The sequence below is a fragment of the Pongo pygmaeus genome, chromosome 5, assembly GCF_028885625.2.
Source record: "Pongo pygmaeus isolate AG05252 chromosome 5, NHGRI_mPonPyg2-v2.0_pri, whole genome shotgun sequence".
NCBI lineage: Eukaryota > Metazoa > Chordata > Mammalia > Primates > Hominidae > Pongo > Pongo pygmaeus.
Window position 1 is genome coordinate 75,274,148 of NC_072378.2, and position 13,575 is coordinate 75,287,722.

A 13,575-nucleotide genomic window follows, 5' to 3' on the forward strand; every position below is an offset into this window, starting at 1 on the left:
AGTGGGTAGCCAGAGTTAGATTATGCAGTTGCCTTTTAAACTCTTTAAGGTGGGAAATACGTGCAGGGGGAAGATGTTACCAGAGTGAGAAACAAAGGCAGTAAATTATTTTGTGATATGTTTTAGATTTTGAGGAAAACCGGAATTGCAACTTAGGTTTTATTTACTTTATGACCTTGCAGCGGCATGGCAAAGGAGACGGGATCTTACAGGACTTTACAAAGTATGTTTACAAGGAATTGGAATTAGGAGCATAGATAAGGCCTACTGGTCACAGAAAAATGGGCATTTAACTTTCTTTTAGTTTCAGGGGAGGGGGAAGGGAGAGAGGAAGAGAGGACATAGGGAAGCTTACGGCAACATTTTTGCTGTTATAGCTTTCTTGGGGAAGAAAACACATGCACAAATCCTGGTGTTAAGAATATTTTAAGCACATATCTTTAATATTATTCATCCAGGACCAAAGTAAGTCCTGATACAGGAAATAAGTGAGTTTCACAGCTTCCTGAGCCCCTACTCGACCCAGGAAGCCCAGCTGGCACCTCCTCTCACTAGCAATAGTGTGCATATAGGGAAAGAGCACAAGAAGACAGGAAAAAAAAGAAGATTAAAAAAAGTGTTATATGCAAGACCCTTCTTATTCTGCATTTCATCATAAACATCATAATTGTAATCTGTATATCATAAATATAATGAGGTAGGGGATATTATCTCCATTTTACAGAAGTGGAACCTGTGTTGAAATGATGCATGTGGTTATTGATGAAGTTGTAGATGTGAGAGCTGGTTCTGCTCATATCTGACTAACTCAGAGGCTTGTGATAATTGTCCCTTCTTTCTCCCAGGCCACTGAAATTTGTCATCTATGAATGAACAGACTAAAACAGATGTCTTAATGATTTTCAGATCTAACGTTCTGTAATGCTGTGAAATCAATCATGTGAGATGCAACATAACAGTGGATGGGAGCACGTGCTCCTGATCCAGATGCTTTACCACATACTGTCTGTGTGACCCTAGGCAGGGAACTTAGCCTTTTCATGTCTTAGTTTCCTCACTGTAAACTGAAGATAATAGTCCCTACCTCATGTTGTAAAGAGGAATACATGAGTTAAATATTTGTAAATGATTTGAGTACTTGTGTCTGGCAAATAGTAATCATTATAAGTGCTTTAAATGAGTAAGTACAATTAAAATACAGATTGCTCCCAATTTAAAATGAAAAAAAAATTCAAGCAAAATTAGATATGTTCTTAATATGCATTAAAATTTTTTGTTTTTTTTGAAGGATTGGAAAATTTGTTTTGAAAACGTAATGAATGTTAGCATACATTTCATTTGCTCTCTAGCATTGTTATACCAAAGGAGCATATGTGGGAGATTCTAACACAAAAAAAACTTTACAATAATGAATACACACTTTAGAAATGTTGTTAGAAGTGATAAATGGCATCTTCACACCTCTTATTATTACCCTGTGGTAGAAGATGCGGTTGAATAGAGTATTGTAAGTGTTGCATGATCAAGTTATTTGAAGAGTATGAAATGCCCAAAAGGTAATGCTATTTGCATTATCTCTTATTTTTCTTCTCTAACTTCCTTCTGTTGAAGGGAAAGTGAACAGAAATCAGAGAAGATTGGAAAGAGGCAGGGAATCAATAAGATTAATATGTGATTAAATTAATTATTTTAAAAGCTAAGATTTTATTATATTTGTCTTCATCCTTCCTATGACTCTTCTTATAGATCCAAATAGTTTCTTTCTAATTAGAAGTGATTTCTTTTTTCCCTAGGGAGCTTAATTTGGCATGTCTTAGCAATTTGAAAAAATGTTGGTTTTGGCAGGGCATGGTGGTTCATGCGTGTTATCCCAGCATTTTGGGAGGCTGAGGCGGTAGGGTTACTTGAGCTCAGGAATTCAAGACCAGCCTGGGCAACATAGTGAGACCCCATAAAAAAAAAACAACCCCCCCCCAACACACACACACACACACACACACACACACACACACACACACACACACACACACACACACACACACACACACACACACACACACACACACACACACACACACACACACACACACACACAAAATTAGCTGGGCATGGTGGTGCGTGCCTGTAGTCCCAGCTACTTGGAAGGCTGAGGTGGAATGATTGAGCCCTGGCAGTCGAGGCTGCAGTGAGCCATGATCACACCACTGCAGTCCAGCCTGGGAGAGTGAGACCCTGTCTCCAAAAAAATTTGGTATTTTTATAATTATTCTACTGTAAAGATTATTCTCCAATAAGCACTTATAGGACTCTTAACTGTCATAAAGAAGTTTTTGCATGATGAAAATGCAGAAAACTGCATTGGGACTGCCTATGTTTTTGAAATTCCACATAACAAATAAAATGTTATTATAATGAACTTTAAAAATGTTTGAAGAAGTTCTTTTTTGGAAAGAAGTGATATGAAAACTTTACATGATAGTATTTTGCCTTTTAAGACTTATTAGAAATCCTGTTTTTTTTTTTTTATCTTAGCCTTACATAATTTTTGGAGGTATGTAAGAAACTTTGCAATATAGTAAAAAAGAAGAAATCTTTAAATGAATTATTTGATGGTCAGTTTTTTGAGAGCTATATAATTTTAGGCAATATGTATATGTATAGAACCTACACATGAGTAATAAGCACATTTTCATGAATAAAACATTCAAAATATTCTCAAAGTATCTCTCTTCTTTTTTCTTTTTTTTTGGTAGGAGCTTTATTGAGATCTAGTTAATATACCATACAGTTCACTCAATTGAAGTGTATATTTCAGTGGTTTTTAGTATTTTCAGAGTTGTGCAACGATCACCATAGATGTAGAACATTTTCATCACCCCACAAAGAAACCCTGTACCCATTAGCAGTCACTCCTCATTGCTCACTTCTCTCAACCCTAGGTGACCACTAATCTACTTCCTGTCTATAAATTTATTCTGGACATTTCATATAAATGGAATCATACAATATGTGGTCTTTTGTGATTGGCTTCTTTCACTTAGCATAATGTTTTCAAGGTTAATCCATGTTACAGCATTTAGCAGTACTTCATTTTATTTTTATTGCCGAATAATATTTCATTGTATGGATATACTACATTGTTTATCCATTTTTCAGTTTCTAGGCATTTGGGTTGTTTCCATTTTTTGACTATTATGAATAATGCTGCTGAGAACGTTTGTGTACAAATTTGTGTTTGGATGTGTTTTCATTTCCCTTGAGTAAATACCTTGGAGTGGAATTGCTGAATCACATCATGGTAAACTCTGACCTTTTGAGGAACTGTCAGACTTTTTCAAAGCAGCTTTTCCACTTTACAGAGCTATTCCCATCAGCAGTGTATGAGGGTTTCAGTTTGTCCATATCCTCACCAGTACTACGTGTATGCTTATAGCAATTGTAAAGGGTGTGAAGTGTTATCTTTTTGTGGTTTTTATTTGCATTTTCCTGATGGCTCAAGATGCTGAGCATCTTTCTGTGTGCTTACTGACCATTTGTATATCTTTTTTGGAGAAGTGCCTGTTGAGATTCTTTGCCCATTTATTAATTGGGTTGTCTTTTTATTACCAAGTTGTAAGAGTTTTAAAAATATATTCTAAGTACAAGTCCTTTATCAGATATATAATTTGCAAATCTTTTCTCCCATTCTGTATGTTATCTTTTTACTCATTTGATAGTGTTCTTTGAAACTCGAGTTTTTATTTCAGTGAAGCCTAATTTATCTGTTTTTTCTTTTATTGCTTGTGATTTTGGTATTATATCAAAGACGTGAAGATTTACTTTGTGATCATGAAGGTTTATACCTATGTTTTTTTCTAAGGGTTTAATAGCTTTAGCTCTTACATTTAAGTCTTTGATTCCATTTTGAGTTAATTTTTGTTTATGGTTGAGGAAGGGGTCCAGCTTCATTCTTTTGCATGTGGACATCCAGTTGTTCCAGTACCTTTATTGAAGAAGCTGTTCTTTCCTCAATGAATTGTCCCAACAACATCTTATTAGTATAAGGTCTCATTTTTCACATTTTTTTCTCATATATATTCTGAGATTGGTATGTTAAGTAGTTTATGAATTTGTCATAAAATTGTCATGATTTTCACACATTCTTTGTAGTTTTAATTAGGTAGTCTTAGAATATATCGTTTATTAATATTAATCTGAAAATATTTGTAAAATGTTATTTTTTATTATAATGCAAATAAATATAAAGAATAGTTAATCTTTAGTACTTTCTCTGTACCAGACACTATTCCAAGCATTTCACATACATAACCTTATTAATCTAAATAACAACCATATAAGGTAGGTAAAGTAAATTATCCCAGTTTTATGGACGAAGAAACTGAGCACAAAGAGAATAAGTAACTTATTCAAGGTCACATAGCTAGTAGTTGTAGAGCCTGATCAGCCCTGAGACTAAAGCACTGTCTTTCTTTATAGTACTTTTTAAAACAGCCCTTATAAATAGAAATCTGTAGATATGATGTACTAAGGCAAAAATGACCTGCCTGGCCACCTTCTGCTGCAATATATCTTTTCCTCACATGCCCCTGCGCAAGCACACAAAAAATAAAATGGTACACCTGCAGGCTGGATGTGCCAATGGCAGATTTCTCAAAATGCCCACATGGGTGAAGACCTAACTGCATTGCTTTTTTTTTTTTTTTTTTTTGCTATTCTCTGCTCTGCAGTGTAAAGATATTGAAAATGTCAAAAAGGCTTGCAGATACCCCTAAGGGTAACAGTAAATAAGGAAAAGAGGAAGCATTTGTACTGATCTGTAGCACAGACAGTCAAGCTGTTGGAGGAACTGGACAGGGGTATACATGTATATTAGTGTGTATATGAAACATAAATGAATTTTGTGTTTCGAATTGAGCTCATCATGTATATGCAGTTATTCCAAAATTGGAAAAAATCTAAAATCTGAAACACTTTTGGTCCCAAGCATTTCAGTTAAGGGATACTCAGCCTGTACAGGTAATAGTAAATGTCTCTTCACTCCCTTCAACCCCAAGCAATATGAGTACATGCTTATTACATATATGCATAAACACATCCATAGACAGATATGTACATCCAAATTGATCTATTTAGGTGCCTTACAGCATTTGCACTAAAATTACTCCTTGAAATTTCTTGGAGTCGTATGAATTTTAATGATGAGATACTATATTTCTCTAAAGAGTTAATATATTGAAAAGGATTATAATCTATCATTAGTGTAGTTTGCTTATAGGGTCAAAAAAAATGAAACAGTGGCAGTTTAATATTGATATGCTTAAAGGATTATACCATGGACTTCCCCAAGGGAGGATCTTCTGTTGATCTTAGCAGTACGGGTGTTTGACAAGGATAGTGAAAAAGTGAGGTGGATTTAAAAGTTACGAATAAGCCTTGCCTATTATATAGTTTTTTGTGAGTGAAGTATAATTCTAAGAAATGGGTCTTGAAAATCTGGTTTATATAATACTTATTAATTTCAGTGAAAATATATTTCTATTAGGTGGTTGTAATCTGAAGAATAAATCTGCTCAGTCTTTGGAATATTGTGCTGAATTACTGGGTTTGGACCAAGATGATCTTCGAGTAAGTTTGACCACAAGAGTCATGCTAACAACAGCAGGGGGCACCAAAGGAACAGTTATAAAGTAAGTTCCTTAACTAATTGTGCAGCAAAAATTTTGCCTTGCAGTTTGTCAAGGAAAAACATAAGTTACATTATGTTTAAAACCTGAGCTTGGTAGATCAAAATTCTGTGCATCTCAGTGTAGTAATCCACCATATAAATAAATGGAGTTTAACATAGCTCTTAAAGTTGTTCCTTGCTGATATTTGGAATTTATAAGGTGTGAGAGAGGTTTACTTTTCTACAACTATGAAAATATGAGCTGATGGTATAAATCAATATATGACAGTTTTAGGCAACAGATCATTTTACTTTAAAAGTAATTTTTTTATGCAAATAATGTGTACTAAAACTTCTATTAAGCAGATCTCACTTCAGCAAAATACTTAGCAAATGACACTTTCTTTTGTTTAGGATTCTTTATTTGGGAGAAATTACAAATGACGAGAAATAAGGGCTTAACCAAGATTTTAAAAATCAGTAACCAAGAACTTCTAGATTGTACCTGGATGTCCTATATCTTATATATTTTTGGTTTTGGTACTGTAGAATAAAATTGACATTCAGCCTTGTCATTCTGAGACACTGTAGGATCTTCATTTGTGGAGGGAAGAAGACCCTTTATCTGTTACTAATAAGACAGGCAGTGAGCTCTAGTGACGTATTTCCAAAAAAGTTGCAACAAATTTAAACAGAAAGAATTTTTTGAAAAAGCTTTTAGCCTCTCAGAAAATTGGCTATCTCTTATTCTTTTGAAAATTTTAGCAAGGTATGCTTAGCCTGATTCTTTGCTAAGCAAATTCAAAATTGTTCTTGTTATAAAGAAAAACTCTGGAAGAAGTTTGTAGAGTACCACCCTACAGCCTACAGTTACTTGGTTCCTTAGAGATATCTCTGCGGCCCAAGGGAAAGCCCATAAATGTGCAGGTGGGTGGTTCTTAGGCATTGCTTCCTCCGTTTTCCCATTTTCTCCTTGTTCCAAAGCAGTTTTTTGTTGTTGTTTCCTTTTTTCAATCAATGCCATTCCAGAATCCAAAGCAGCTCCTTTATGTATTCTATGTATAGTGTGTCCACATGAAACTTCAACAAAGAGTTCCATTGCAGAAAATATAAGTGAGAAATCACTGTTTAGAGAGGCTGAAGTATCAAGTGTCAGGCTGATCTGAATGACTTATAATTCTACTTCCAAATTTGACTTTTTTTTTTTTTTTTGGTGCTCTCTTGGTACCCCATGCTTATCTTTATGATAGTATTTAGCATGGTGTTTGGAAATTCTCTTCTGTGCCAGTCTCTCTTCATCAGACTATCATTTTCTTGAGGACAATGGCTGTGTGTCTGTACCTGCAACATTTAATACTGTTATAGCATATAGTTAGTTATATTAAATAGTAGAATGGGACAGTTCAAATTTTAAGATGTAAACATTTTATCCTAAACAGTGTAAAGAAGTTACCAAACTTTAAAGTTATCCTGAATTAAACACTGTTTCCTTTGCATTTAAGGAAAACCAAAAGGAAGGTTATTCCTTTGAATAATTTTGTATGTATTCAGGATGTAAATTAAGGTCAAAATGATTTTTTAAGCCTAATTTTTTTTACCCCAATAATAGACTTTTGATCTAATTTTAGGTAATTCCATTAGTTCTCTTGTAACAGTTTTCTACTTAGCCCCATTTATCTGTGCGTATTCTCACATGACCTTTGGTAACTCTTTATTTCGTTCTTCTTCGTGGGTATGTTTAGGTGCACTCTGACTGTGGCATCATTTTCACAGTATACTATTATAAAGAATTTTTACTAGCATAGTTTTCTTTTATAGGGTACCTCTGAAAGTGGAGCAAGCAAACAATGCTCGTGATGCCCTGGCAAAGACGGTGTATAGCCATCTTTTTGATCATGTGGTAAACAGAGTAAATCAGTGTTTTCCTTTTGAAACATCATCCTATTTTATTGGAGTCCTAGATATTGCTGGTTTTGGTAAGTAGAGTTTCTTTTGTGAGTATATATTTGTTTCATATTTTTTCACACATTAGAATTTGTTCTTAAATCTTTTCTCCTTTGTAACTCATTTTACTTGATGTATGTGTAATTATATGTCCACACTCACATTTCATAATATGACCTAGATAGGGAGCTGATACTTTAAAGAGAAGAGGAAAGACTCATGGGGATTAGTTTTGATAATACTAATGCTAAAATTAAAACATTGATTGAAACTACTATAGTTAAGGATATCTCTGTACTCTAAAAGGAATACAACTGAATAAAGGTAAATCCTTGTGTGCTACTAATAAAGATAATACATTCACTAATTAAATAACAAAAAAAGATAAATAGAGTCGCTAAAACCATTGACTAATTTGTAGAGCTGGGGATAGGTTGACCTAACTTACAGGCCAACCTCATTACTATGTTTAGAAATTCATTGCTGTTGCTGTCAGCAAGTAGCTATATTTTCCATCAGATGAATAAGGTATCAAGATAAGTAGTTAAACAACTGTAGAGCTGTTCAACCAGAAATGAAATGGGTCACCAGCATGTGAATGCTGCTTTGCTCTGAGTGACAAAAATATAAAAATCTTGAAATGTAAATCTAATGGGTTTCGTATTGGGCTTTGTCGATATGGGCATTCTTTCTGGCTGTGAAGGAGTAGTGTCTTCTTTGTGGTTTTTGCCAAAGAAATGTATGAGTGTTTACATTTGGGGAGGGATGGAGTTTTGCTTTTGATGTAATACGTATTTTAAACTTTATAATTCTCTACTTTTTGTTCAAAGGTAGAGAATTATTAATTATTATTATTAATTATTATTAATTTTTTCTTTTTCTACAACAGTTTTAGCATAACACACACAAAGGATTATAAAATTGTAAAGCCGAATGTATCTTAGACATCATGTAATATAATCTTTTGATTTTAGAAATGAATTGGTATCCACAGCATTTTTGATAAGTAATTTTACAGATTATGCAGAAAAAAAATCTTCTAAAGCACTTGTATTTTAAGTCATTTTTGTGCTTAATTTAGATTGCTTTAATACCTGTGCTTTAAAAAATTGTTGGCCGGGTGCGGTGGCTCATGCCTGTAATCCCAACATTTTGGGAGGCTGAGGCCGGCAGATCACTTGAGGTCAGGAGTTCGAGACCAGCCTGGGTAACATGGTGAAACCCTGTCTCCATTAAAATACAAAAATTAGCTGGGTGTGGTGGCACATGTCTGTAATTCCAGCTACTTGGGAGGCTCAGGCATGAGAATCACTTGAACCCGGGGGGGTGGAGGTTGCAGTGAGCCAAGATTGTACCACTGCACTCCAGCCTGTGTGACAGGGAATCTGTCTCAAAAATAAATAAATAAATAATTAATTAAATAAGTAGTTACAGGTGGCTTACATTTTATATCTTTTAGTATACAAGATTTATCTCGTTTGAGAAACACCTTATTTGTCAACTGAAGCGGGTATTTTTAATACTTTTAATGCCTATAAAGTTTTGTCTTGAAATGAAAACATTTGGGAAGTATAGAACAAATATATATAATATATAAATTTAACCTAATTTTAAATTAGGCCATTATTACAATTACATTTTATTCTATGATAAATTTATATGAAGTTGATCTCATAATGACTCTTGGTTCTGGTTTTATATTTTCAGAGTACTTTGAGCATAACAGTTTTGAACAATTTTGCATCAACTATTGCAATGAAAAACTTCAACAATTTTTTAATGAAAGGATTCTGAAGGAGGTAATTGCCATTATAAGTTTAATTTAAGATCTGCATAAAGCTATTTTAAATTTTAAGGAAGAGATATGCTGCAGTTACCCTGACTGGTGTGGATGGATGGTGTATAATGGAAGGTGGCTCAGGGAATCTGGGAAGCCCAGCAGAGGCCCCGGGGCTCAGGCACGTCAGAACTGTTAATGGTTCAGCTGAAGTTTAGGGACCCGATAAAAACCCTTAATAGGGGCTTCCTTAGAAGTGAGTATCTGTTTTTATTAGTGACTTTTAATAGACTTGAAGCTCTGTTTTTTTTAATGATTTTGTTGTCTCTACTTCTTTTTTTTTGAGATAGAGTCTCGCTCTGTTGCTCAGGCTGGAGTGCAGTGGTGTGATCTCGGCTCACTGCAGCCTCCGTCTCCCGGGTTCAAGCGATTCTCCTGCCTCAGCCTCCCCAGTAGCTGGGACAGCAGGCATGGGCTACCATGCCTGACAAATTTTTGTATTTTTAGTAGAGACAGGGTTTCACAATTTTGGCTAGGCTAGTCTCGAACTCTTGGCCTCAAGTAATCTGCCTGCCTCGGCTTCCCAAAGTTTTGGGCTTATAGGCGTGAGCCACCGCGCCTGGCCTGTTGTTTCTACGTCTACCACACCAAACAACTTTCTACCTGCATCCCTGCCTTTGGCATCTCCCACTCTTTTTTTTTTTTTTTTTGAGATGAAGTCTTGCCCAGGCTGGAGTGCAGTGGCTTGATCTCGGCTCACTGCAACCTCTGCCTCCCGCGTTCAAGCGATTCTCCTGCCTCAGCCTCCTGAGTAGCTGGGACTACAGGCACGCGCCACCATGGCCGGCTAATTTTTATATTTTTAGTAGAGATGGGGTTTCACCATGTTGGCCAGGCTGGTCTTGAACTTCTGACCTCAGGTGATCTGCCCGCCTCAGCCTCTCAAAGTGCTGGGATTACAGGCGTGAGCCATCATGCCCGACTGTACCTCCCCTTCTTCAGGTCTCTCTGCTTCTCCCTACTCTGCTGCCGGCTCACCTTTCCCTGCCTGGCAGCAAAGCCATCAAGTCAGGAGATTTGATGCATCCATTGTCCTGGAGTGGCTCTGGGCAGTACTTTCCTTGTCATGCCACCTTTTGGACTGTCAGCTGCTTCTACTATATCTGGGCTGAAATGTGCAATCATTTTATTTCCTATTTCCATCCTTTCTATCTTTTCCCACATTTTAATTATGTTTATGTTTTTGTGGGCTTCCCAGCACATTCTAGCTTTTGTACATTTTACTTGCATTCTGTGGTTAAATGAATTCTGGCATAAACAAACAGGTAAAACAAGTACTTACCAGTAAGATAATTTCTCTGAAAATGTTTATCCAGTCACATTAGTTCTATTACCATGTGAAGTTTTATGCTTCTAATTTAACATAAGCTAATCCTTCCCTTCTACACCAACCTACCAAAAAACTTTAGAAATATTATAAAAAGGAGACTGTATTTTGATTTATGTTCACCTTTTTAATATACTTTAAAATAAATGTGAATTTCAAATTGAGATGTGTTTAAGAGGACAGTGCCTTCTAGAATGTCAGAAACCTTTTCTAGTATCTCTCATGGGAGGAAATATTTAAACACTCAGGAAACAATGTTAAAACATATTTACTTAAGTTCATTGCATAGTTTATCCATCTATGATAAAATCCCTTTAAAAATTTTAAGAAGACACAAGACATATTTGAGGACTCAAATTTGATCATATATTGTTCTTCTAAATTACACTTATTTTCCCCAAGTGATGTATGCCTCGTATATATTATATCACTGTAGTGGTATTAGAGCCCATTTGCAGTTAATTGCTATTTCCTTACCTTTAGTGCCTGTCTGCAAATGTTCAAAATCTGTTATGTTTTTGGAAAACCATTTAAGGCTATACCAGTTTGTATAAACCTTTGCATTCTAATTAGTAAATGTTATGTTCAGAAACAGCGCAAAATTCACTATTGCTCAGTATTTCTGTATCTATGATTATGATTATTTCATTTTTAGGAACAAGAACTCTATCAAAAAGAAGGTTTAGGTGTTAATGAAGTGCATTATGTAGATAATCAGGACTGTATAGGTATGTGTTTTTTAACTCCACCTTTGAAAAATATGGGAAGATGTAGTGAATGTGTTCAGTACTTTTTCTGTGCTTTTTAATTGATATTACTTGTTATACGACTTGCAACTGGTATTTGAGAGAAGGTTACTTCTCTATTACTGCTTGGAAGTTATTTTTTCCTACCAAGACATCAAAGGTATCTTTGTTGGAAGTTTTCTATAATCTCTTCTATTTATTTTGAAGGATGTTTTCCTATTTAAATAGTTAGCATGTGAATTGGTTAAGGGGGAAACTTAATTGCCTAGTCAGTAAAGAGATTTATTCACCTGAGGAAGTCCATAGTTAGGCCAGGCTCCAGGCAAGTTTGTCAGGGTTTGCCCTGCTTTTCCGTGATTCTCTTGGTTCTGCTGTATTCTGTGCATTGACAGCATCCTCTAACTGGTTGCGAGTTGGCTTCATGTGTCACAGCCAGATAACACTGCGCAGCAGGAGAATAGAGGCTCTGCCTTCATTTTAGTGATAAAGAAACCTTTCTCTGTAGCATCGCAGCCAGTTTTCAGTCTTCCGTTTCTTTCCCACCCCATCTCTAAAATAAACTGTTGGGCAAGCCTTGTTTTTAAAACAGTTTGATAATCCTGTCAGTAGCTATGTGCTGGATTTGAAAAAAATAGTATAATAATAATACTACTTTACATCAGTATAAATTTTCAAAGCACTTTCGCATTTCACCTGGTCTGCTCCACATTTCCTTAACACACGGACCCTTTCTAACCTCTGTGTCTTTGACTGTGTGGTTTGATATGGCTGGAACTCTTCCCCTTCCATTTGTCTTTCAGCCCACTTTCACCTCGTGCTACATCTATCAAAATACTCGCATTTGTAGCTTAGTTCAGCATGCCCCTCCTGCCCTATCACGAATTACCCAAGAAGCATCATTTTCTCACTAATGTAGTTAGAATCTCTCTCTTCCTATGTCCTATAGCTTTGTTCCATTTAATAATTGTTATATACTGTATTCAAGCAGTTTACATTTTATAGTTAGTTTTGGACAGGAAGGAATTTCAAACAAATGGAAGGAGTATAAAAATGTGTTGTTACAGATTTTGATTGAAAGCATTTACATCAGTTTCTAAAAGTATTATTAAAAAGCTATGCATGTAGAGGTTTCTGTAGTTTTACTTTATTTTGGATATAGCTGTCATTTGGAAAAGAAGGAATTTCCAATTCCTTAGCCTCTTCTTCTGGTTTACAAATGGAATGGTTATTATAGTCATTTGCTTTCTTTATGTAGTAGCTTTTCTAAAACCTATATTAAATATATACTGTTACTTTTTTATAAATGGCCAGATTTGAAGTAAAAATCCGTCAGCTCTCTATAACTTTTGAGAGAACACATATAGAATCACGTGCTATGTTGTTTCTGATCAGTCCTTGAAATCTGTGATCAGTGAATTGTTCACATATCTTTAAAATGTTATGTTTTTACACTATTGTGAGTGTTTTCATTTTTTGAAATAGATTTAATTGAAGCCAAATTAGTGGGAATACTGGATATTTTGGATGAAGAAAATCGCCTTCCCCAGCCAAGTGATCAACACTTTACATCTGCAGTTCACCAAAAGCACAAGGATCATTTTCGACTCACTGTGAGTTTGCCATTCTGAAATTAAGACATGGTGGGACGAGACATTATTAAAAAGGTGCATTAGCTATTAGATATTATTAGATAATTAGAATAAAAATTATGGCATGTGTAGAGCAACTATATTATATCCAGCACAGTATCTTCCTTAAATGGATATTTATATATGATTTTTATGTAATCAAGAGACTTTTTCTCTGATGAAAAGTACATTTCACCTGTCTAATACGTACAATGTGCCTGTAGTCTGAGATACTAGGGAAGCTGAGGTGGGAGGACAGCTTGAGCCTGGGAGTCGAGGCTACAGTGAGTTGTTAGCATGCCACTGCACTCCAGCCTGGGCAAAAGAGCAAGATCCTGTGTCAAAAAAATAAAAGTATAGTGAGAATTACCTGCTGTCTTCACGGTCTCCCTTCTGAGCTGAGTGGGTATCAGTTGCTTTGTTTTGTG

The 13,575-nt window shown here is 35.4% G+C and overlaps 1 protein-coding gene across 10 annotated transcripts in view; it reads left to right on the forward strand.

The window, feature by feature from the left end:
* MYO6 (myosin VI) overlaps window positions 1-13,575 on the forward strand; it is a 164,757-nt gene that overhangs the window by 102,338 nt on the left and 48,844 nt on the right. For all 10 annotated transcript variants that reach the window (XM_054490230.2, XM_054490233.2, XM_054490231.2 and 7 more), the window contains 5 exons: window positions 5,543-5,687; window positions 7,484-7,641; window positions 9,317-9,408; window positions 11,429-11,501; window positions 13,002-13,129. In XM_054490230.2, the coding sequence (XP_054346205.1) occupies window positions 5,543-5,687; window positions 7,484-7,641; window positions 9,317-9,408; window positions 11,429-11,501; window positions 13,002-13,129 (596 nt within the window). The remainder of the gene's footprint in view (window positions 1-5,542; window positions 5,688-7,483; window positions 7,642-9,316; window positions 9,409-11,428; window positions 11,502-13,001; window positions 13,130-13,575) is intronic.